Source organism: Sciurus vulgaris, assembly GCF_902686455.1.
Source record: "Sciurus vulgaris genome assembly, chromosome: 17".
NCBI classification, from domain to species: Eukaryota; Metazoa; Chordata; class Mammalia; order Rodentia; family Sciuridae; genus Sciurus; species Sciurus vulgaris.
Genome location: NC_136478.1, coordinates 481,598 through 504,097, shown reverse-complemented (window position 1 = coordinate 504,097; position 22,500 = coordinate 481,598). Strand labels below are relative to the sequence as shown.

At 59.8% G+C, this 22,500-nt stretch overlaps 1 protein-coding gene across 6 annotated transcripts; it reads left to right on the top strand.

Annotated features, from left to right (window-relative positions):
• Positions 1 to 5,884: 5,884 nt before the first annotated feature.
• On the top strand, positions 5,885 to 22,500 carry DPEP1 (dipeptidase 1). 6 transcript variants are annotated; one of them, XM_079118478.1, is made up of 11 exons: positions 5,885 to 5,965; positions 16,515 to 16,703; positions 19,998 to 20,130; positions 20,322 to 20,454; positions 20,570 to 20,720; positions 20,892 to 20,961; positions 21,347 to 21,523; positions 21,609 to 21,693; positions 21,776 to 21,851; positions 21,965 to 22,100; positions 22,187 to 22,500. In XM_079118478.1, the coding sequence occupies exons 2-11, from the start codon at positions 16,600 to 16,602 to the stop codon at positions 22,352 to 22,354; spliced, it is 1,233 nt and encodes a 410-aa protein (XP_078974604.1). In that variant the 5' UTR covers positions 5,885 to 5,965; positions 16,515 to 16,599; the 3' UTR covers positions 22,355 to 22,500. The 6 variants fall into 6 exon arrangements, with proteins under 6 accessions (XP_078974604.1, XP_078974606.1, XP_078974605.1 ...); XM_079118480.1 differs by having other exon boundaries at positions 5,943 to 5,960; XM_079118479.1 differs by lacking the exon at positions 5,885 to 5,965 and adding an exon at positions 11,141 to 11,156.

Here is a 22,500-nt window from a genome sequence, read left to right as displayed (position 1 = left end):
ACAACTGGAGAGTAAGAATGTCTCAACCATGGACACCTGGGAATGAGAGTCTGAACAAAGGACACCAGGAGAGTGAGAATATCTCAAGCAGGGACAACTGGGAGTGAGAGTGCCTCAACCAAGGACACCTAGGAGTGAGAGTGTCTCAACGAGGTACAACTGGGGATTGAGAGTGTCTCACCAGGGTCACCTGGGAGTGAGAGTGTCTCAACCAAGGACTCCTGGGGATTGAGAATGTCTCAACCAGGGACACCTGGGATTGAGAATATCTCAACCAAGGACACCTGGGTAGTGAGAGAGTCTCAACCAGGGACACCTGGGAATGAGAATGTCTCAACCAAAGACACCTGGGTAGTGAGAGTGTCTCTCCAGGGACACCCGGGTGTGAGAGTGTCTCAACCAGGGACACCTGGGGAGTGAGAGAATCTGAACCCGGGAGACCTGGGAGTGAGAGTATCTCAACCAGGAATACCTGGGAGTGAGAGTGTCTCAATCAAGGACACCTGGGTAGTGAGAGAATCTCAACCAGGGACACCTGGGAATGAGAATGTCTCAACCAAAGACACCTGGGGAGTGAGAGTGCCTCAATCAGGGACACCTGGAAGTGAGAGTGTCTAGACCAAGGACACCTGAGGAGTGAGAGTGTCTCAACCAGGGACACCTGGGGATTGAGAGTGTCTCACCAGGGTTACCTGGGAGTGAGAGTGTCTCAAACAGGGACACCTGGGAATGAGAGTGTCTCAACCAAAGACACCTGGGGAGTGAGAGTGTCTCAACCAAGGACAACTGGGAGTGAGAGTGTCTCAAACAGGGACACCTGGGGATTGAGAGTGTCTCACCAGGGTTACCTGGGAGTGAGAGTGACTCAACCAAGGACACCTGGGGAGTGAGAGTGTCTCACCAGGGTTACCTGGGAGTGAGAGTGTCTCAACCTGGGACACCTGGGGAGTGAGAATGTCTCACCCAGGGACACCTGGGAGTGAGAATGTCTGAACAAAGGACACCTGGAGAGTGAGAAGGTCTCAACCAAGGACACCTGGGAGTGAGAGTGTCTGAACAAAGGACACCTGGAGAGTGAGAAGGTCTCAACCAAGGACACCTGGGAGTGATAGTGTCTGAACAAAGGACACCTGGAGAGTGAGAAGGTCTCAACCAAGGACACCCGGGAGTGAGAGTGTCTCAACCAAGGACACCTGGGAGTGAGAGTGTCTGAACCCGGGAGTGAGAGTGTCTCAACCAAGGACACCTGGGAGTGAGAGTGTCTGAACAAAGGACACCTGGAGAGTGAGAATGTTTCAACCAGGGACACCTAGGAGTGAGAGTGTCTCAACCAAGGACACCTGTGGGTGACAGTGTCTCAACCAAGGACACCTGGGAGTGAGAGTGTCTGAACAAAGGACACCTGGAGAGTGAGAAGGTCTCAACCTGGACACCTGGAGAGTGAGAATGTCTCAACCAAGGACACCTGGAGAGTGAGAATGTCTCAACCTGGACACCTGAGAGTGAGAATGTCTCAACCTGGACACCTGGAGAGTGAGAATGTCTGAACTAGGGACACCTGGAGAGTGAGAGTGTCTCAACCAAGGACACCTGTGCGTGAGAAGTGTCTCAACCAAGGACACCTGGGAGTGAGAGTGTCTGAACAAAGGACACCTGAAGAGTGACAATGTTTCAACCAGGGAGTCCTGGGAACGAGAGTGTCTCAGCCAAGGATACCTGTGGGTGAGAGTGTCTCAACCAAGGACACCTGGGAGTGAGAGTGTCTCAACCTGGGCACCTGGAGAGTGAGAATGTCTCAACCAGGGACACCTGGGAGTGAGTGTGTCTGAACCAGGACACCTGGGAGTGAGTGTGTCTCAAGCAGGGACACCTGGGTTGTGACAGTACCTGAAGCAAGGACACCTGCCTTTGTGTCAGGGGTTCAACTTTCGACACCTGTGGATTGACCTTGCCTCTACCAAAGACACCTGTTGCACAGGGTGAGAAAATGCCTCTCTGAGTCTCTTCCCTTCCTGGTGTTCCCCACCCCTGGCTTCCAGTTCTTCTTGGCTGCTATAAGATGGCTCTATTTTTTGGTTTTCCCTTCAGCCTGTTGCCTCAACCCTGAACATAAAGTGTCGCTCTTGGAAGGTCCTGGTTGACTCTGGTGTCGATTGGTCCCTGCGCGGTAGATGGACTCATGGAGCACATCTGGCCTCTTCAAGGCTCCCTGGCCCTGTGGACCTCATGCTGCCGTCTCTCTTCCCTAGACACGTCTTCCAGCCTCCCGGCCCGGGGGCCTGGGTGTTCCCCAGCACAGTGAGCCCAGTGACCGCAGCCCACTGTGTCCTGGCCACCCTGTAGAGTTCTGAGGCACCACCCCATGCCAAAAGCCGCAGCCTTTCCTTGTTCACACCCTGCACTTGTTGTCCTGAGCCTGAAGGGACGTTGGGTGTCCCTGCTGTTGTGATGGCTTTGCTGAGATGTAGCTCAGTGCCATCTTTTGTGGACTCATTGTCTGTGTCCTCCTGGAACTCAGGCGTGGAAATCCTAATCCCCCTCACAATGGCATCTGGAGGTCACGAGGGTGGAGCCCATGAATGGGATTAGTGTTCTCTTAAGAAGAGACCCAAGAGCTCAATGTCCACCCTGTGGGGGTACAACCAGAATGTGGCCACCTGTGGACCAGGAAGTAGCCCCTCACAGAACCACAGCCTCATCTCCAGCTCTCCGACTGTGGAAAGACGCTTGTCCATGGTGCTTTATCACCGCAACTCACGGTATGGAAGACAGAAATTCCGGTACCGGGAGTTTTTCTAGAAGAACAGAAACTTAAAGTAGGGCGGGGCTGTAGCTCCGTGGAGGAGCATTTGCCTAGCTACGTGTGAGGCACTGACTTTGCTCCTCAGCACTACATAAAAATGAACAAGTAAAATAAAGGAGTGCTGTCCATCTATAACTACAAAAAACAAAAATAAAAAAAGAATTTAATTTTTGTCTCTACTTATTTATTAAAGTGGGCACATTGTCTCTACTTATTTATTTTCATGGAGAATCTGATTAGGTTCCAAGCACTGAGGCCACTTCCAGTGGTGGAGAGGACCCCTGTAGGTCACCACAGCTCTGCAGGGGGCACATGCAGGCCCCGCGGAGCAGTGAGGATGGCCCAGCAGCGCGGCCTCGGGAAGTGAGACGACACAGGAAGGTGCTGAGGTGCCTACTCTTGCTGGACAGAGGCGTGGGGCCAGGGCCAGCTCTGGGTTGCGCCCCCACCCCAGTGCTGCTTGAGTGGCCTTCTTTACGTGAGCCCTGAGGAGCCCCTTCCTCCTGTGGCCCAGGGCAGAGGGGGCTGGAGAGTAGACCAGCATCTTTTCCTCCCTGGTCCCATAAGCTGGGAGGGGACGGAGACTGGTGATGCGGGACGAGGCAGCCCCTCAGTTTAGGGTCTGCCCAGGGTGGCCCTGCCTTTGCAGGTCTGCGGAGCCCTGCTGGGGGGCCCCTCCTGACGCCGCTGCCCAGCGAGGCACAGCAGACGCAGCGGCTTCTCTGGACCATTCCGGCCCGTCCCAGCGGCCCAGAGCTGAGTGGCAGCAAGGCCCCTGGGGAGGGGTGCTGCACTCCAGAGGAACCTGCCGAGTCCGGAGGCCAGGGAAGCACTGTGAGCTGGAGGGGCCAGGCCCGCCCCTCCCAGAGGAGGGGCTGGGAGGAGCAGGGGCCTCCGGGAGGGGCCGCGGAGGGCAGAGTGAGACGTGAGTGGTGGGGTGCCCCTGCCTCCTTGGGGGCCCTGTGGGGGCCTGGGAAAGGGGGAGTTGGAGGGAGCCTGTGGCTTCAGCGGCTCCAGAGGAATTCCCCAGCTCCCGCCCCAGCCAGGCTGCCCTGCGTCCTGGGCTCCTCCTCTGGGGGGCATCTGAGCATCCGCCCTTGCTCAGGAGCGGTGTCTGGGGAGACCAGGGGGCTGCACTGGCCTGCTGTGAGAGCATGCTGGCCGGTGACTGCCCCTCAGGCCCCCAGCAGAAGTGCAGGCGGGAGCCTTCTCCCCGGGAGCAAATGCTCAGGAAAACCCCAAGCGCCCCCAATGGGGATGTGGTGGGTGCTTGGGGAAGCCCCAGTGGGCGAGAGGGGGACCAGCCCTCTGTCGGGGCGCCTTTCCCTCACAGTCCACCCGCCACACACCCAGGGTGCTGCTTCCTTCTCTCTTTTTGAGATGCTGGGTGCCAGAAGCCAGGGCTACGCCCCAGTCTGTTCCCGCCGGGGCGACAACAGGAAGTGCTGCTATGAACATTTGTGTACAAGTTTCTGTACGGATTCACATGTGCCCTGCATACTTTTTGGTATGTATGTTTTCGCAACTAAAATAAGTAATAAAAAGAATGGTGTGCCATCCTCCAAGACCGGACATGGTGGTTGTACAGTGGGATGGGGCACATTGGCACCATGCAGCTCTGCGAGGGGACCTGCCGTCAGGGCCAGAGGGCAGGAAGCTGAGGAAGGCCTCCAGGGCTTGCTCCCACAACCCCTGCTTCCTGTCCCTGCCTCTCTCCTGCCCTCCCTGCCACATTCCCTTGCCTGGGAGGAGAGGCAGGTGGCGGGGTGGGGCCAGTGCAGCTCAAGGTCTGGGGAAGAGAGCTGGCCCAGGCCAGGACAGCCTGCATGGGTAGGCTGGGTGAGTGGACCGGGACGCCTGAGGGCTGGGTGGGGGCCTGAGGGTGCTGCTGCCCAGGGCAACGCTGTCTGAAGCGGGCAGCTGTCCCTGGGGGCCCAGGTCCAGCAGGGCACAGCAGGCACTGGGCATGGGAGGCAGGAAGGGCCACCTGGGGACCCCAGGAGGCAGGAGAGCTGTGTGATTCGCTCCTGAGGCTGTCTTTGACGCCTTGTCCTTAGGCTCCAGACCTGCAGTTTCTAGCCTCCCTCTCACATCTCTGCTGTCTTCTCTGTCTAGAATGTTCTGGAATGTTCTTTCCTCACTTTTCACGGTCTTTTTTTTTTTTTTTTTTTTTTCATTTTGGTACTGGGGATTGAATCTAGGGGCTCTCACCAATGATCACATCCCCAGCCATTTTTTCATATTTTGAGATGGGGGTCTCACTAAGTTGCTGAGGCTGGCTTTGAACTTGCCATCCTCCTGCCTCAGCCTCCCCAGCTGCTAGGATTACAGTCCTTCACCACCACGTCCGGCTCTCATGAAGTCATTCTAGGCCTTCAGAACTCAACCTTCCTGGAGGCTGGGCAAGGGCCCAGGCTTCATATTTACCCAACTGTTCTGAAATTTTCTCTCCTGTGTCTGCCTCCCTGCTCAGTAAAATCAAGGAACTCCTTGTGAAGGGGAAGAAGAGCAGCAGTCCAGTCGGGCTCTATTCCCACGAGCCCAGCCTACCCCCAGGCAGCCTACCTCAGCGCAGTGCTGACCCTTAGGGAGCACCCTCTCCACCTGCCCAGGAGGCGCGTCTCGCTCCTCCCCTTGGTGGGAGCCGGCCTTCGGAGCCAAGGATCCTGCCAGTGCAAGCTCAGTGCCGGAGGCAGCCAGGCCTTCAGGAGCCTCTGTCCAGTCCTGGGCCTCTGCCTCCCACGTCTGGTCAGGACTTCATTTTGACACAGTTAAAAATTACCCAGAAAGAAAACAGCCTTCGGCTTGCCTTTGTGCTACCCCTGGTGACGAGTGTCTCCAACGTTATCCTGAGTTAAACAATGTCTTAAGGCTTTGTTTTGCCAGGTGCCCAAGTTTCTTTTCTGCTTGCTGTCCGACCTTCCCTCCTGCGGGCGTGACTCCACTGCCTGCCACTTACAGGGGAGTTGCCTTGACACCCCCAGGGCCACGAGCACAGTGGAAGGGCAGCGGGGGTCCCGGCTGTCACGGAGCATTCGAGAGAGGGAGCCTGGACCGGTGGCTGGGCTGTGGGGCCCGCAGCTTTGCACAGGGGTGCGAGGCGACCCACGACTTTCCCCATCTGGTGGATCGTGGCCAGGTGGCGTCCAACCCGGAGGTGAGGTCAGTGTCCTGGGCAGCCCCCTGATGTGCAGGGCGCCCTCTGGGCCTCGGTCTCCTGCCTACAGAAGGGCTTTCACCCCATCCCGATGGTGCGGGCCAGCGTCAGTCCCACACTTAGGGTGGAGGACTGAGGGCGGGAGCACCCCTGGGTGCAGGCGAGCGGGGGTGTGCAGACTGCTGGTCAGAGGAAGCTGGGGCAGCCGGGCCTTCTTTTTTGTTTTGGTTTTACTTTTGAGACAGGGTCTCACTGTTGAACAGGCTGGCCATGAACTTGAATCCTCCTGCCTCAGCCTCCTGGGCACTGGAATTACAAGTGTGCACCACTCACCTGGCTGAGGGGCCCGGTTGAGAGGCCATCTTGAGGCTTGGTGGGAGTCAGGGCAGAGGGAGGCCCCCGAGGGCTGAGGGCTCCACCCTGGGACCCCTTCCCTCTCACAGACATGAGAGCAAAGACAGGGCCAAAGCACACTCTGGGACCCTCTGGACCCTGCAGCCTGTGTGCAGAGCCCAGCCCTGCCCGTGTGCCCTGAGCTCAGCATGGGCCATCTGAGGCTCAACCAAAGAGCCAGGAAGACTGACCTCGCTCCTGGGGAACACGCAGTGGTCAGAGTGCAAGCCATGGGCAGCCCACCACGAGGAAGGAAGAGCCGCTTCTCAGGAACCGCCCAGGGCTACACCTGGCAGGAAAGTGAGGCCCTGACCAGCCCCTCAGGGTGTCTTGTCTGCACCGTCCACCATAGGGCAGCAGCCACAGCAGCCACCACAGCCAGGAGAACCTGGAGGCCCAGGATGCAGGATGCAGCCTCAGGGCCTGTCTGGGCTCCTGCCTCCTGAGTCAGAGCAGGCTTCTTTTCAGAGAGACCAGTCTCTTCAGAGAGACCAGCCCCTGGCCAAGTTCAGGTCCCTGTCCTGGTCCTGAGCATCCGCCACCTCAGGCTGAGCTCTGGGTTCTCTGCCCTTTTCACAGTTAGGACGCTGAGGCCTGATGAGTCCTGAGTGTTTTCACAAGTGTGTCTTCTTCAAACTGGAGTGCCCAGCAGGGTGCAGTGGCCACACCTGTAATCAGCAGCTCCGGAGGCTGAGGCAGGAGGGTGGCAGGTTCCAGGCCAGCCTCAGCAACTTAGCAAGGCCCTAAGCAACTCAGCTAGACTCTGTCTCAAAATAAAAAATAAACAGACTGGGGTGTGGCTCAGTGGTTAAGCGTCCCCTGGGTTCAACCCCCAGCTCCAAAAAACAACAACAACAACAAAACTAGAGTGCCCAGGGTTGACCACCCCCACAGCAAGAGGTCCTCACTGCCCTGCTCCTGCCCAGTCAGGTCCTGCCTGTGCTCCTGGGCATGGAGGGGGAGGGCAGGCCACACCACATTAAAGCCTGTGATCAGAGCCTGCATCTAGAGAGGAATCTGCTGATGGAGCAGCAGATGATGCCAGGGGACAATGGCCTGGCCTGGGGAGCGGTACCAGGCCGCCTCCTCCACAATGACCCTTGACCCAGTTGGCCTCGGAGTCACCTGGGCCCACTGGGCCGGAGGCATGCACCCTGTCCTCCACAGACATTCTGGTGCTGGGTTGAGACAGGCTGGACAAGCCAAGTCCATGTGATGGGAACACCCAGCGTCCACCCCAGCAACTCGGTCCCGTAGCTGAGGGTTGGACCTCCAGAGCCAAGAGACAGGCCAGCCCTGGGGACAAGCCACCCAGCTCCCCTCTCACCAACCACCTGCCCTTGAAGCCAGCTGTGCCCACCCAGGGCAGCTATGGGCGCCCTGAGCACCAGGCTGGCCTCCGCAGCACCCCCTTCCTTCACAGCCCAGGCCTCCCGTGGCACTGGCACTACTGGATGCACACGTGGGACCCGGAAGCCGTGGGCCTGTCCCTCAGGGGCAGGAGCACAGTGAGCCGTCTGCCCCGGGAGCGGGCAGGGGAGTGCGTGAGTGCCAGGCTGCCAGGAGCCGAGGGCGGGGGGGATGTGGCGGTCGGGCTCTCCTGCCAGACCACCAGGCTGACTCGTGGGGAGGCTCGCTGTGAGGAATCTGTGCACGTGGCCACAGAGGCCGAGGAGCAGGCTGGAGGCCAGGAGGCCTGGTGGCGTGGCTCCAGCTCAGTCCTGGCTAGAGGCCAGGCCCCAGGAGAGCGGGCGGGCAGGGGAGCCGGTCCTCTCCCGCTGCCTTCCTGGACCCACCACCCAGGTCAGGCAGACCTGCTTCAGTCAGCACAGAGATGACCCCAGACACACTCAGAGCCCCGTGTGACCAGCTTCCTGGCACACGGGGCCCCGTAACGCTGGCACATAAAATTAACTGTCACAAGGTGTGACAGGGGAGGAGTCAGGGGTCGCCAAGCCTTTGTGGAGCTTCCAGAGGGCGTGGGGGCCACAGCGGCAGAGCAGGATTTGGGTGAGGGAGGTTCCCAGTTTGCATAGACTGAGTCTACAATGCTGCCAGCCTCCACCTGGCAGTGCCCGAGAGGCAGTTGGATCTAGGAGGGACTTTGGGGAAGGATCTGGGGGGATTCAGGTGAATGGGGGCGTCGTGAAGGTAGAGATGAGCCTCAGAGCCCTGAGACAGGCATGCTCACCCAGACAGGCAGAGTGGGTGAGCAGGAGAAGCTGGGTCCAGGTCAGGGGCTGAGAAGACTGAAACCCCAGCTGCAAAGTCCTGGGACCATCTTCGGGGCTGGGGCCTGAGTATGGCCTGGGCCACAGGAGGGTTTCAGGGCAGGGGCAGGGTAGAGCTTGCAGGGAGGCTGGGAGGGCTCGTGGCAAGACTGGTGCGGATAAGCCCAGAGCTGGGGGGCACCTCTTGAGCAGCAGACAGTCCTGAGGCTCCAGGCCATTGATACCCGGGGCAGTGGAAACGCAACTTGGTGCTGATTCTGCAGTCCCACTAGACGTACCTAAAATGGTGCCGGTGCAGCTGGCCTGGGAGCCCTTGTCGCCCAGGCACAGGGACCCTGTGCTGCATTCCCAGGAGGCTGGCAGAAGTCATCGGAGGCCTGCGATCGAGACTCAAAGTCCTGTCAGTCAGGATAGTAGAGGTCCGTGCAGGCCAGGGCCAGCAGGAAAGCACTGACTGCCTGGAGTGGGGGCGGGCAGGGTGGAGGAGCCAGAGGTGACAACCACAGGAAGCGGGGCTGGAGCTGAGTCCCCAGAGTGGAGTCCAAGGCCCAGAGGTCCCTCCAGGGTCAGTTGCTCCTCACAAAAGGTCAAGGAGCGCTCAGGATTTTGGACATTCTCCTATACTACTGAAGTTGAGCCGTGCTGGAGGCAGTGCTGGAGGGCCAGGGAGCAGGGGGGAAGGCGAGGACGTGGGGTGGGGGCCCTCCAGCCCCTCCAGGCCTGTGCTCCCTACACCTTCAGGGGAAGACGTCCCTACCTCACGGGCCTACCAGCACAGCACGCTCAGGGAACGAGAGCGCGCGGCCACGCAGGAGTTTAGAGAGGCAGGCTCAGGCCATCCATCGGCAGCAAGAAAGTCACCTGTCTGCACTGCCACATGCAGGAGGCGCTTGCCACACGCCCTGTGGACATTCGCATGAGTCTTGCTGTGTCCACCATGTTCCTTTGCCCCATCAGATGTCACTTACAAAACACGTCAAAGATAAGCCAGGTCTCAAGATGGCGGCAGCAGAGCACTCCGCTGAGCTTGGCTTCCTTGTGTGGCCACTCAGGTGGTGGCAGGTCTCCTGGGGCACTGCAGGAGGGACTGGGGGTCCCCAAGCTGTGTGCAGCAGATGCCATGCTGTCTTCTGGCAGACCTGAGACTCTCTGGGGTTTGCTCTCCGGGGTGCAGGAGGGGAGAGGCCTTGCTCAGCACCTCCTTCCTCCCTCCTGACCCTGCTTGGAGGCCATCTCCAAGTGGGGCGGGGGGATCCTGGGGGATTTTACCCAATAATCCCTGACGAACTGAGGTTTCCAGGATGGATTTGGGAACCCCAGAGCCACTACCAAGCATGGGGCCAGGTGGCTCTCCTGGTGTGGCCCCAAGCTTTCCTCGTCTCTGCCAGGCCAGAGGCTCTGGGCTACGGGAGCAGGATCTGCTGGGTTCTTACCCTCAGGGCCAGGGCACAGGGTGACTGGAATGAGTTAGCTCCCTCCCAAGCAAGAGCGGCTGTGTGCTGTCTCTGTCTGTGCCCTTCTCACTCCGGGACTTCTGGAACTCTGGGGTGAGGAGGGTCCTTGCCCGGCCCCTTCTGAGCCCTGGGGTCTGAAGTCCTTATAGCATCCGGTTTAGGGAGAGGGCCTCTCCAGCTGCAGGAGGGAGCCACCCACATGGAGTCAGACAGCCTGGCTAGGGGTGGGGCTCTGTGTTCCCAAGGTGCCCCACCCCAGGCTGCTTGGGGATGAACCCAGCAAGAGCTATGGGCCTGGACTGGCCTCCAGCCACTGGAGCCCACCGCAATACCATCCCCCAGCAACCTCAGAACGGCGCAGCCACTGGAGAGAAGCCCAGCCTCCAGCTCAGCCTGAGCCGCAGACCCTCCCTCGATTTCGAAAGTCCTGTGGTTCTGCCAGAGGACATTCCAATCCAAGATTGCTGTTGAACCTCCTGTAGCTGGGAATGGGGAGAGACCAACCCTCCCCGCTTCCAATAAAGGGACCAGGCTCCCATCCCTTGGGCCAATCACAGCTGGCCCATCCCCAGGTAGGCAAGAGGGTGTCCCCAACTCCAAGCACAGGCCCCCCAGCCCCAGGGAACGAGGAGGCAGACAGGGATCAGCAGATGGAGAAAAACGTGGGTCAGAATCCCCAGGCCACCTTGAGGGTGCTCTGGGTTCAGCAGAGGGACACAGGTGGGCCCCCAGGCCTGACCCCTTCCCCCCACCTGGGCACTCAGTGCCCTCTGCCCCGATACTACGGGCCTGCTGAGACAGAGACCCCAGGGTATGGCCTGGGACCTGGAAGGAGTGTCACTACACAGTCTCCTCCTGCCCTGGGACAGAGCAATCCCCAGAAACCCTGGCTCAGCCTTCCAGTGGCTCTCTCGTCTCGGAGACGAGATGCAGCTGACACGTGTGTGGTATCAGCCTCGGCGCTGCTCCTGCGCACTGCGAAGGCACCAGAGTTTCTCTTCTGAGGAGGTGTCCCTTCACTGCTGGAGAGGCTGGGAGGAGGAGAGTGATCTCCCTGGGCCTGGGGTGCAGACAGCTCTGACCACGGGACTAAAGCTGCTCTCAGCACCCCGTCTCTGGTGAGCTGGGCATGGGCCAGGCTATAATGAGGTACAGAGGCCCCTCGCCTCCCTGGCTGGGAAGCATCCCTTGAGCAGGGACCTCACCGCTAGTGAGTGCCCCGAGGGAGACCCGAGGGAGCGTCTGAGAGGCTGGGGACCCCTCAGACCGGGTGGAGAGCGGTCTGTGTCTTGTCTCCAATAGGGCTGGGGAGGGCTGGGCTGCCCGGCAGAGGGCCCGCACCCCATCAGAGTGGGTCGGGGGAGATCCTGAGGGCATGGAACAGGGTAAAGAGGATGACCTCAGGAGGCCAGCAGCAGGGGTGGCCACCTACCCAGGCATGGCCTGGGGGTGGATGGGGAGGGCCGCTCCCAGGCGTGGCGGTCGGAGCTGGGAGCCAGGCCTTGGGGACAGAGGTCTGTGTCTGGCAGTGCTGCTGTGATGCAGGGTCCCCAGTGCAGACGTCGGCCTGGGCTGTAGCCAGGAGGAAGGTCAGGCTGCAGCTGGGAGCCACCGGGTGCTCCCAGGGGAGAGACGGAGGAGGGGCTGCCACTCCCCACACTCCTTCCTGGATGCTCCTTGGGGACTCTGGGGTGCCAGTGTCCATGTGTGGTCAGCTGACATGGCTGTTCACAGCCCGATGCCACATGTGAGCTCAGTGCCAAGCCTTTGGGCTGACGTGCTGTGCTGGGGTCACTGCTCCTCTGTGCACACGTCTGTGCATGTCTAGGGCCCAAGCCTTCTTGTCTGCAGGTCTGTGTGCATGTGAGTGTGTAGGGCAAGGGCAGGGCCGTGTTTGCCTGTGCACACATGTGTGCATGTGGGGTGCATGTCAGCCTGTGCACACCTCTGTGAAAGTATGTGCTGCGTGGTGTGCCTGTGAAGGATTCTGGGGCCTCTACGCAGTTGGGCAGTGTCATCAGGGCCCGTGGTTGGCTGGTGACCAGGCCTGGTCCTCCTCAGCCTGACAACCTGGGGCTTGAGTGGCAGGTCAAGCTTTGGGGGTGCTTCTGTGGACCAGGTCCAGGGGTTTGGTGGTGTGGGCCTTGATGAGCTCTGTCTGATCACTGAGCTTGGTGACCCCTGGCCTGTGGGTAGCAGGGCCAGGAAGGGTCCACTGCAGGTCTGCACTGGCAGCCTCTGTGGGCCTGCTGGGACTCCCCAGCATGGCAGGTTAAGGCCGGCTTTTCAATTAGTACTGTGCTCTGGTTCAGCTCGGACATGGCTGGCAGAGCCAAGGCAAAGAATGCGTGACCAGAGGCAGGAAGGCAGAGGCCGGGAGTCGGGCCTCACGGGCCGTCCCCCTATGTGAATGGGCCCATCCTCCCAGGGACACGTTAAGGCAGTGTTTACATCGGCCTCCTTCACGCTGGCCAAGGACTGGTGGAGCAGGAGAGTCCAGGGAGGCTACACAGACAAACGTGTCTCTTCCAGGCAAGGAAGGGCTGTGGGACACAATGAGGGGACAGAGGGGAGGGGCACCCCAAAGGCGGACGTGTGCCTGCCTCTGTCTCATACTAGCCCTGTGAGGTTGGGGTTCTTCACCCCATCTTACAGTCAAGAAAGCTCAAGTCACTGGTCTGGGGAAACAGAGCACCATTCTCTGTCCCTGAGCGACCCATCTCTAGGTGTGGTGGCCGGACAGGCAGTCATCTCTCATCACCAGGACCCAGCTGGGCTGGCTGACCTAGGGGCCTCTGTGTGGCCTTGCTGGAACATCCCAGATGGGGCTCAAGTCTGGTGGTCCCTGTGCAGCCAGGGCCTTCTCACAACATGGAGGTGTTTTCTAGGGACTGTTCTGGAGATAGCTAGGCAGAAGGCAGAATCATCTTGCGGGCACCCCAGTGGGTGCAGGGGCTGCTATTCCACCTCTCCACAGAGGCCCCAAGGCTGAGGCCTGCCTCGAGCATCTTTGGATTTGAACCCCGGGCTGCCTGGCCCTGAAGCCTCCGAGTGTACATGTCTCTCCCAGCAGCCTTCCTAAGGACTCTCTGCAAGGGGACCAGGACAGCCACACCCCAGGACTCGTTCCCAGGCCTCAGCATGAGCAAGAGGAAGGGCCCAAGTCAACAGAGGACCTGGTGATGCACAAGACTGCACCAGCATGACACCAGGGCCAGCAGAAGGGACAGGAGTGCACAGAGCAAGGAGCCCAGTCAGGGACAGGGCCAAGGCAGGAGGAGCCTGTGGGCCAGCCAGACAAGTGGATGAAGTCCCCAGTGCACGGAAAGAGGGCAGGGAGCAGAGCGGGAGAGCCGAGGACAAGCCCAGCCCGTGGGCACCAGGGCAAGGGCGGTGCCAGAGGCAGGGCAGAAGAGTGGGCAGGAGAAACCTCAGACAGTGCTCCTGATTGCAGGAGAGCCTGCTGACCAATGAAAAGCAACGTCAAACCAGTGGTGCCACAGGCCAGTGGGGACGGGGAACTGGGGCTGCAGGAGAGGAGAACCTTCTGTGGCTGGCTTGGCCGGAGCTACCGGGCACTCAAGCCAGGACTTTGGAACCTTTGAGGGTGAAACTGGTTTACAACCCTGAACTGCACTTCCCACAAAACCGCTGATGGGCCCGAGACAGAGCTGGCAGTGAGGAAAGTGCCCCGTGAGGCCACTGTCCAGGGCCGTGGAGGTGACCAGGAAGCAGCAGCCCAGGGCACGTCCCAAGGGTCTCCTCATGAGTCCTGCTTTTTCTCTGGGCTGCTAAACCAGTGAAGCATCACAAAGAAGCAGCCACCAGGTGACAGATCTCACAACTCAAGAAAAACTGAACTCGCATATGGAGCCTGAAAACACATGAAAGACACAAAAAGAAAAGAAGAGAGGCAGACCTCAGGGAGGCAGGGAGGCCACAGCAAGGGTCTGGAGGACGAAGGACTGGGTCCTGGCAGCAAATGTGTTGGTCACAGCTGGCGGGAGACTGCGGCAGTCAGGGGAGCGGCTATAGATCAGGAAAACTGCAAGCAGGTCAGAGTCCATCACCCTCTTCCTCCCTGGCGGGGGTGGGGGGGGGGTGGGGGGTTTCCATGCCCTTCAAAGGGTGCGGACGCAGATCAGGGGGCCTGGTACTGGGGGTGGCCTGTTCAGCTGTAGGTGGGGCTGGGCGAGTCCCGCTGTATTCTCCCCATTTCCCTTCCTGCCCCCGCTCCCTGAGGCCTGGGCTTCTAAATGACAAAAGCGCCCGTTCAGCAGACCTCTCCCCACACACATGGCAGGAGGGTGCTGAGGCACAGTGGTGAAGGAAGTTCCCTGGGGCCCCTCTTCCAGGTCCTTCAGAATGGAAGTCAGGATCGAGTGTGGACAGGTCTAAAAGGACAAACGGCTTGGCTGACCCTGGGGAGGGACCAAGGACAGAGAGAACCCCCCAGGCGCCTAGGCCCCCAGCTTGCACAGAAGCACTGCTGCCGGGCACAGGCTCAGCCCTCGGGAGCCAGACTAGCTACAGCATCGCCAGGGCAACTACCCAGGAAAGCACAGGGAGGCACAAGTCAGAATAAGAACCTCAAGAGAAAATGAAGTACGCAAGAAGCCATCTTCCAGGGAACATGGTCACACTGGATGCAGGACGCAGAGGATGCAGGCGCGAGGTTCTGTGGGTGGGAAGCACGGGGCTGAATGGGACTCTGGAGCCACCAGGGGAGTGTTACCAATGTCACAACAGACCTTCTGCCCACCGGAGGGAGCACTGGCCCCGAGGGCATAGCAAAGCCAGGCCTGGAGGCTGGTGGGGCAGCCTCAGGAGCAGAGGCCTGAAGTGTGAGCGAGCCGTGGGCGAGGATCCGCACACAGGAAAGAAACAAGACGCTCCCACCCGCCCTGAGAGCAAAGCCAGCTGAGCACAGTGGCCAGCTGGGAGGCCAAGGTGGGAGGCTCCCAAGTTCCAGGACAGCCTGGGCAGCTTAGCAGGAATCGTGTCAAGATACAGATCAGAGTGCTGGGGCCTGGCTCAGCGGCGGAGCCCCCTCCTAGCACATCCTGTGCCACCAAGCAAACCACAGAAAGCCCTGAAACACAAGGACAGGGCACAGGTTGGAAACAGCAGAAGGCATCAGATAAGATGGACTTCAGAGAGGTGTGCCTGTGATCAAGATGGCCTGCGGTGACCAGGGCTCAAGCCCCACACATGCAGCTGCCTCAAAACATCAAACCAACCCCACGTCAGCTACCACAGGCTGTCCAGGTGGGAGGGTGTCCCACCCTCCTGTCCAGGAGAGAGCAGGGAGGCCACACTCAAGTGGACGTTAGACTCTGGAAGGAGGGGTGTGCTGGGGCAGCAGGTGCCCACGAGGGCCCGTCGCACCCTCTTAGTTTGTGGAATCCAGGCTCCATCTGAGTGGACTCAGGTGCCTGGGCTTACTGTTGGGCTGTGTTTGGTGCCCAGAGACTGACACAAGGTGACCCTGCACTTGTTTGGTCACAAGCTCCAGCCTCTGCAACCTCTTAGAGGCCATTGGCCAAACAAAGGCTCAGGCCCCAAGAGGTGTTCATTTGTGGGGGTATTCTTTTTCTTTTTCAGTTTGATACTGGATATTTCATACAGGGGATCTACCACTGAGCTATACTTCAGCCCTTTTTTAAAATTGTGAGACAGGATCTTGTTAAGTTGCCCAGGCTGGCCTCAAATTTATAATCCTCCTGCTTTAGCCTCCCAAGTAGCTGAGATCGCAGAGGTGTGCCACCATGTCCAGTATGGTGGGGTACTTTCTGCGTAGTGTCTTGTTAAGGTCACACAGATTCTGGCACCCAGGGTGTCCTGGCCAAGGCACAGAGGGGCTGGGGGTGCTAAGCACTGAAAACCCCTCCAATACCCAGGAATGCGAGGGGCAGATGGAGGGAGGAAAGAGCAGAAAGGACGGGAGCTGACAGCTGCCACCTGGCCCAGTGCCCTGAGCAACTGCTCGAAGCGCATTAACAGGAGAGAAACAAGCTCAGAGACAAAGGCACCTGCTCCGGCAAAGGAGCTACTGGAGAGAGCCATGGCTAAGAGTGGCCTCCCTTTTCAGAGGCAGTTCAAGAAGGGAGAGGCACTCGCACTGCCTGGGGTGGGATGGGGAACCAGAGGACCCTGCCTCTGACCTGTCTATGGCTTGGGCAGGTCCATGTGAGGGTCTGATGCCACCAGGGCAGAGGTGCCAGCAAGCCACAAGGTGGGCTACTGTTCCTTACACCGTGCTGGCCCCCAGCCTCGGTTCTCTCGTCTGAGTTTTGGTCCAGGCTTACCACACCTCTGCCTCACCTGGACAGCCGTGCCAGCCTTGGGTCTCCAACCATCTACTCTACCCCCCTCGAAGGGTAGGTGCTGGTTACTCATTGAACATGGGAGGCTGTAAAGGTGAGCCTGGGGCCATAATCACCTGGAGCAAAGGCCTCTATGCTCCCTCCTGGCAGGTAGAGTGGAAGCTTGTCCTCAGTTTATACAGGCCCGCCAGGCCAGGACAAAGCCACCAAGGCGGCCGATCCCTGGGGCCTTGCAATGTGGACCAGCTGGTGGCTCTGGCCCATGGTGGCCGTCTGTGCTGCAGACTCATTCCGGGACCAGGCAGAGAGAATCATGCAGGACACGCCTGTCATCGATGGGTGAGTGACTTCCTCAGCGGGCTCGCGCTCAGCGGTAGGCTTGGTTTCTCTGTAGCATGGTCCAAACTTCTCTGTGGAGCCTCCCAGGGCCCCAAGGGCCTCAGCAGAGGAAGGCCTGGTGGCCTGGAGGCAGCAGCCAGACCCCCAGCACCCGGGGCTCTGAGGACTCAGAGCCGGTGCTGGGGACCCTGCAGCCCTGACTCCGTCTTTGGGCCTTGGCTGCCCCAAAAGCTGTAAGTGAGGGTGGTGTCTGGCCCCTTCCCAGCCACTACCAGACCCCAGTGCCTCTTTCACACCCTCATGGGTCACAGGGTGCCCCTCTACTGCCGTGTGTCCTGCTGACCTCCCTGCTGACCTCCAGCCTTGGCTGGCTGCTAAGGGCCTCTCTCCTGTCTCCAAGGATGAGGCTCCCTTCCGACTATCACCTTCTCCCACACTGGGTCACCATGGGTGCCTCCAACAACCTGCCCTCCAGACTCCTGGGGCCCCAAGGCCCCCAGGCCCTGGTCCTCTGCCACCACCCACCCTCCTGGATGCTGCGGCCATGCTTCCTGCTTTCCCTCCCCTGCAGCCAGCTCTTGTTGACTGGGCCCTCCCTCACCTGTGGAGGGTGGCTCTCCCCACACCCCAGCTTAGTTGCTGAGAGCAAGGACTCTGCGGTCCCTGGGGCGCGTCGTACATGGCCGGTGCTTCCTGAATGCTGCAGTGGCTGCTGCTCGGAGGCACGCGTGTCTCACTGGGGAAAGAGCGCTGTGGGAAGAGGGGAAGCCCAGACGCCTCCTGCTGCTTCAGGGAGCAGAGGCCACCCAGCAAGGAGTGCGGCGGCCGTGGGGCAAACTATCCCTTCCCCACGTTCTGCCCTGCCCTCTGGCTCCAGCTTGTCCGTGTCTCCTGCCTGTGCAGAGGGTCAGGTCTCCAGAACTCTGCTATGTGGGAGAAAGTGGCCCAGGCACTCCTAGGCACCCCAGGCCAGTGGAGAGGGGGCTCTTGAGGCCTCCACTGTAGGGCAGGGAAGTTAGGGAATGTTTCTCCATTTTAGGGGACACAGGGCAGTTGAGCAGAAAGAGGGGGCCTGAGTTCAGGTGTGGGGGGCTGTCCAGAGCCCACATGAGGGATAAGATGACCCCGAGAGAGAAAGTAATGCCAGGGAGCATTTGGGGTGGTCCAAAGAGGGAGGAAGCCATGACCAGCCTGAGAGTCAGAATCAAACCACTAGTCCTGACTCAGTCCATCTTAGCTATACTTGCCACTGGGAGACCCAAACAAGTGGTTCCAACAACAGAGAAGTCCAAAGGGTCCTGCCATGGCATCCCTGTGCAGGACTCAGTGAGACCACAATTCCCACAGCTGCCCGTGGTTCAAAACAGCTGCACCAGGCACAGCCATCCCTTAGCATGCCAGCCAGCAAGGAGGAGGGAGGGACAAGGGGCAAGCAAGCTGCCATCTGCCAAGGACAGTTTTGGGGTCAGTCACACACAGCTTCAAGGGGCGGGGAAGTGTCTCTTTTTCAAATGGCATGTGTCTGGTAGCATTGTGGGTGTTGCTTCTCAAGACAAAGGGAAGGGACAGGAAGGGCCACCAGCAGTCTGTCCTGGAAGCTTTCTGCTGTGTGCCGGGTGGTCTTTCTGCTTGGGACCCCACCCAGGACCATAGATGAGCAGGGTGGGTCTGACCGCAGGAACTGCAGCTAGACCTGCCACAGGCAGAAGTGGGCTCCTCCTGGAGCTGGGGCCCCACTCTCCCATCCTGTGTGCCCCCTGCAGAGGGTGCAGAGAGCCTCAGAGGCCCCTGGAGGCCTCCACCCCTGCACCCAGGCCGGGACGGATGTCCTGGGCAGGCGTGTAACCCCTCAGGCAAGGCTCATTCCCACCGGGAGAGCTCAGGAGGCTGCACACCCCCAGCCCGCCCTTGCCCTCCTTACCCACCTTCACTTGGCAAATGTGTCCAGATCACCAGTGCCTAGCACCACAGGGACAGTCGGATCCCCACCCAGGCCCTCCCATGCTCATCAAATCCCACGATTAGAAATCCCACCCGCGGCAGGTATCTTCTAAGGGGTCCAGAGGAGACCCTCCCGGACCTTCCCTGGGAGTGACTTCCACACGCATGTCCCTGGAGAGCTACACTGTCCTCCTGCTTGGGGACAGCTCCTTCCCAGGGGTGCACCTGGGCAGGGAACACAGGGGTAACAATCTGAGACCCTGCGGTGAGAGTCGATCCTCGGGCATGACTGTGGCTGTGGAGGACCACCGCCTTGAGGGACTGCGGGGACAGCAGTCCCTGGTGAGGTGGGAGGCATCTTGGTTTGTGAAGGGGTGCTCCATGATGTCCACGTGGATAGACCCCCCTAAAGTTGCATTCCTCAAAGTGTCCACACGCCTGTATTAATGGCCACTCACTTGCCCCAGGCTTCACTGGGATGACACCAAAATATCCCATGTGGCCGCCCAGCACACTGAGATACAGAGGGGTGGGAGCTGGAAGTAGACATGGAGGCAGTCCTGGGGAAAGGGAAGTGGAGCCTGAAGCCCCAGGCCACACGTCCCCAGGGCCCAGACAATGCTGGCACGGCTGGGGCTCCAGGGTGTCTCTTCAGCTGTCTGTGCCAACAAACTAGCTAAGCGCAGGGACTCCAGCTCAAGGGACTCCAGGCTGCTCCCAGCCTCTGCTGGGTCCAGGGTCTAGAACTCAGCTCTGGTGTTGCTGGGCAACCAAATATGCACCCTGGCAGAACTCCCCAGATGCCAGCTCCTGACAAACTCTCCCCAAAGGCTCCTGCCCCACTGCTCCTGGGAGAATCTTGGGAGGCACAGGAGGATCTGCGGAAATTAGCACAGGACTCTTCCCTAGGGAGAGAGTCAGCAGAGGGGCCCTACAGTCCCCAAATCCTGCACTCGGTGCCCTGCTCCCTGGGAGGATGGGGCCAGGCTGCACCCCATATTCCCAACTCCCTCCTGCAGGGGGCACGTTTAATCTTCAGACTGAAAACAGAGCCTCATCCAAGCGACCCAGCTGGTACCCCACTCCCCAAAGACTTGGAGGCAGAGTGGCACCCCTCCTCCCCTCTTGGAAGTAGGGACCTGCCCAGCTACTCCCTGGCTTAGGGGTGGGCCCAGCTGGAAGCTCACCTGTGTGCAGGTGTGTTCAGGTAACAGGTAATACCTTTCCTCCATGGCCTAGCTCTAGTCCTGAATCTGGGCAGCAGGAAGGAGAGTGGACAGCTTGTGGCCAAGGAATCAGAAGCCCCAGCTCCACTGGCCACTCTGACCGCTGGGCTCCTTCTTGGCTCCCCAGGCACAATGATCTGCCCTGGCAGCTGCTGAAGTTGTTCAACAATCAGCTGCTGGACAAGAGGGCCAACCTGACCACGCTGGCTGACACCCACACCAACATTCCCAAGCTGAAGGCTGGCTTTGTGGGGGGCCAGGTACAGCCTGCCCCAACCCACACTTGCCCCATGCTGGCAGCACCCTGTCCCTGGGGGCCTGGCTGACGCAGCATGGCCTTGCTGGTGGTGGCGTGGCCCCTGGGTCCTGTGGGCTCTTGCAGCTTCCAGGAGGGATGGGGAACCAGATGTCTGAGGCCTGGTACCACCAACTCCTGCCCATGTCCCTCTAGTTCTGGTCTGCGTATATACCTTGTGACACCCAGAACAAGGACGCCGTGAAGAGGACTCTGGAGCAGATGGATGTCATCTACCGCATGTGCCAGATGTACCCTGAAGTCTTCCAGTGTGTCACCAGCAGTGCAGGTGGGGCCCTGGCCTGGCCCTGAGCCTCCACCCAGGCTTGGTGGAAGCAGGAGCAGGAGGTGCTGGTGCTGCTTGGGTCAAAGTGCAGTGCCCCTCCACCCTGGGCTCTCCACAGGCATCAGGCAAGCCTTCCGGGAGGGGAAGGTGGCCAGCCTGATCGGAGTGGAGGGTGGCCACTCCATTGACAGCAGCCTGGGTGTCCTGCGGACGTTCTACCACCTCGGCATGCGATACATGACCCTCACCCACAACTGCAACACACCCTGGTAAGGATCCCCACTGTGGCCGCTGTGGTCAGGAGGTAGGCTCAACATCACCTCCACCACCTGTGATCTCCTTCCTTTCCTGAGTCCCTGGCCCAGCCTTGTCTGCAAGGCAGGTATGGGCAGGCCCAGGCCCCCCACTCCACTCCTCAGACACCTGCTCTCTGTCTCCAGGGCTGACAACTGGCTGGTGGATGGAGGAGCTGATAAGGCTCAGAGCCAAGGGCTGTCAGTCTTTGGGCAGGTGAGGGGGTTGGGGTAAGGACCACAGTTCCCTGAGAAAAGAAGGCAGAGGGCCAGGAAGAGCAGCCGGGACAGGTGCCTGACCCTCAAACCCTGGATTCCTCATCCATAAAATGCAGCTAGCTTACGTCAGGGCTGTGCTCATGGAGCCCACTGGCCTTCAGAATGCTAATCCTGAGTCCCCCAACTTCCAGCCGTTGAGAGTCAAGTGACACCAGGCCCAACCCCTATACCTTGGCCTTTGGTGCTGTGAGGTGGCCCTGGTCTGTCCTTGGCTTTGGGTGCTGGGAGTGGCCCTGCCCTGTCCTTGGCTTTGGGTGCTGGGAGTGGCCCTGCCCTGTCCTTGGCTTTGGGAGCTGGGAGTGGCCTGGCTCTGTCTTCCACAGCACATGGTGAAGGAGATGAACCGCCTGGGCATCATGATCGACTTGGCTCATGTGTCAGTGGCCACCATGAAGGCTGCTCTGCAGCTGTCCACAGCACCGGTCATCTTCAGTCACTCCTCGGCCTATAGCCTGTGTAGGCATGGCCGGAATGTGCCAGATGATGTGCTCCAGATGGTGGTGAGGGGCTGGGGTGTGGTGGGAGTCCCAGCCTGTCTGCCGGTGGGACCTCCACAACACTCAACCTCCCCTCTCCCTGGAGCAGAAGGAGACAGGCAGCCTGGTGATGGTGAACTTCTACAGCAACTTTGTCTCCTGCTCTGACAGGGCCAACCTGTCCCAAGTGGCTGGTAGGTGGGGCGTGAGCCACCACAGAGGCTGCTCAGGGCAGGGCCTTGCTGAGGACCCAACACCTGCCCTTCCCATCAACAGACCACCTGGACTACATCAAAAAAGTGGCAGGAGCTGGAGCTGTGGGCTTCGGTGGGGACTATGATGGTGTCAGCAGGTAAGGGCTGCGACCTCAACCTGTGACAATCCCATTGACGTGTCCTGAGGGGGCTGGGGAGGGAACTCGTGTCTTGGGCACAGCAGAGTCCAGTTCTCTTGGCCTGGACACAGCCTCCCACTCGGCCTGGAGGATGTCTCCAAGTACCCAGACCTGATTGCAGAGCTGCTCAGGAGGAAATGGACAGAGACGGAGGTCAGGGGTGCACTGGCTCACAACCTGCTGAGAGTCTTTGAGGCAGTGGAGAAGGTGAGGACAGGGTGGTCACCTATGTCCCTCCTGCCTCTCTCCTGCCCGTTTCTGCCAGGCAGGCTACCCAGTCCATCTGTCCCTAGGTGAGCAACCACAACGAAACTCCAGAGGAGACACCCATTCCGCTGGACCAACTGGGCGGCTCCTGTAGGACGCAGTACGGTTACTCAGGGGCCCCCAGCCTCCACCAGCAGCCACAGGCTTTTCTGGCCTTCCTGGTACTCCTGATCTTCAGCCTGCGGCCTCTGTGACCCTTCAGGGCTCCTGGGGATCAAGGAAGACCAGCTGGTCTACAAGCACAAGGCCCAACCTCTCCTGATCCAAGTAGTTGGGATTGCCGGGGGATAGCTCTGGACACAGCACACAGTAGACCCAATAAAAGCAGCAGTCCCTTTAA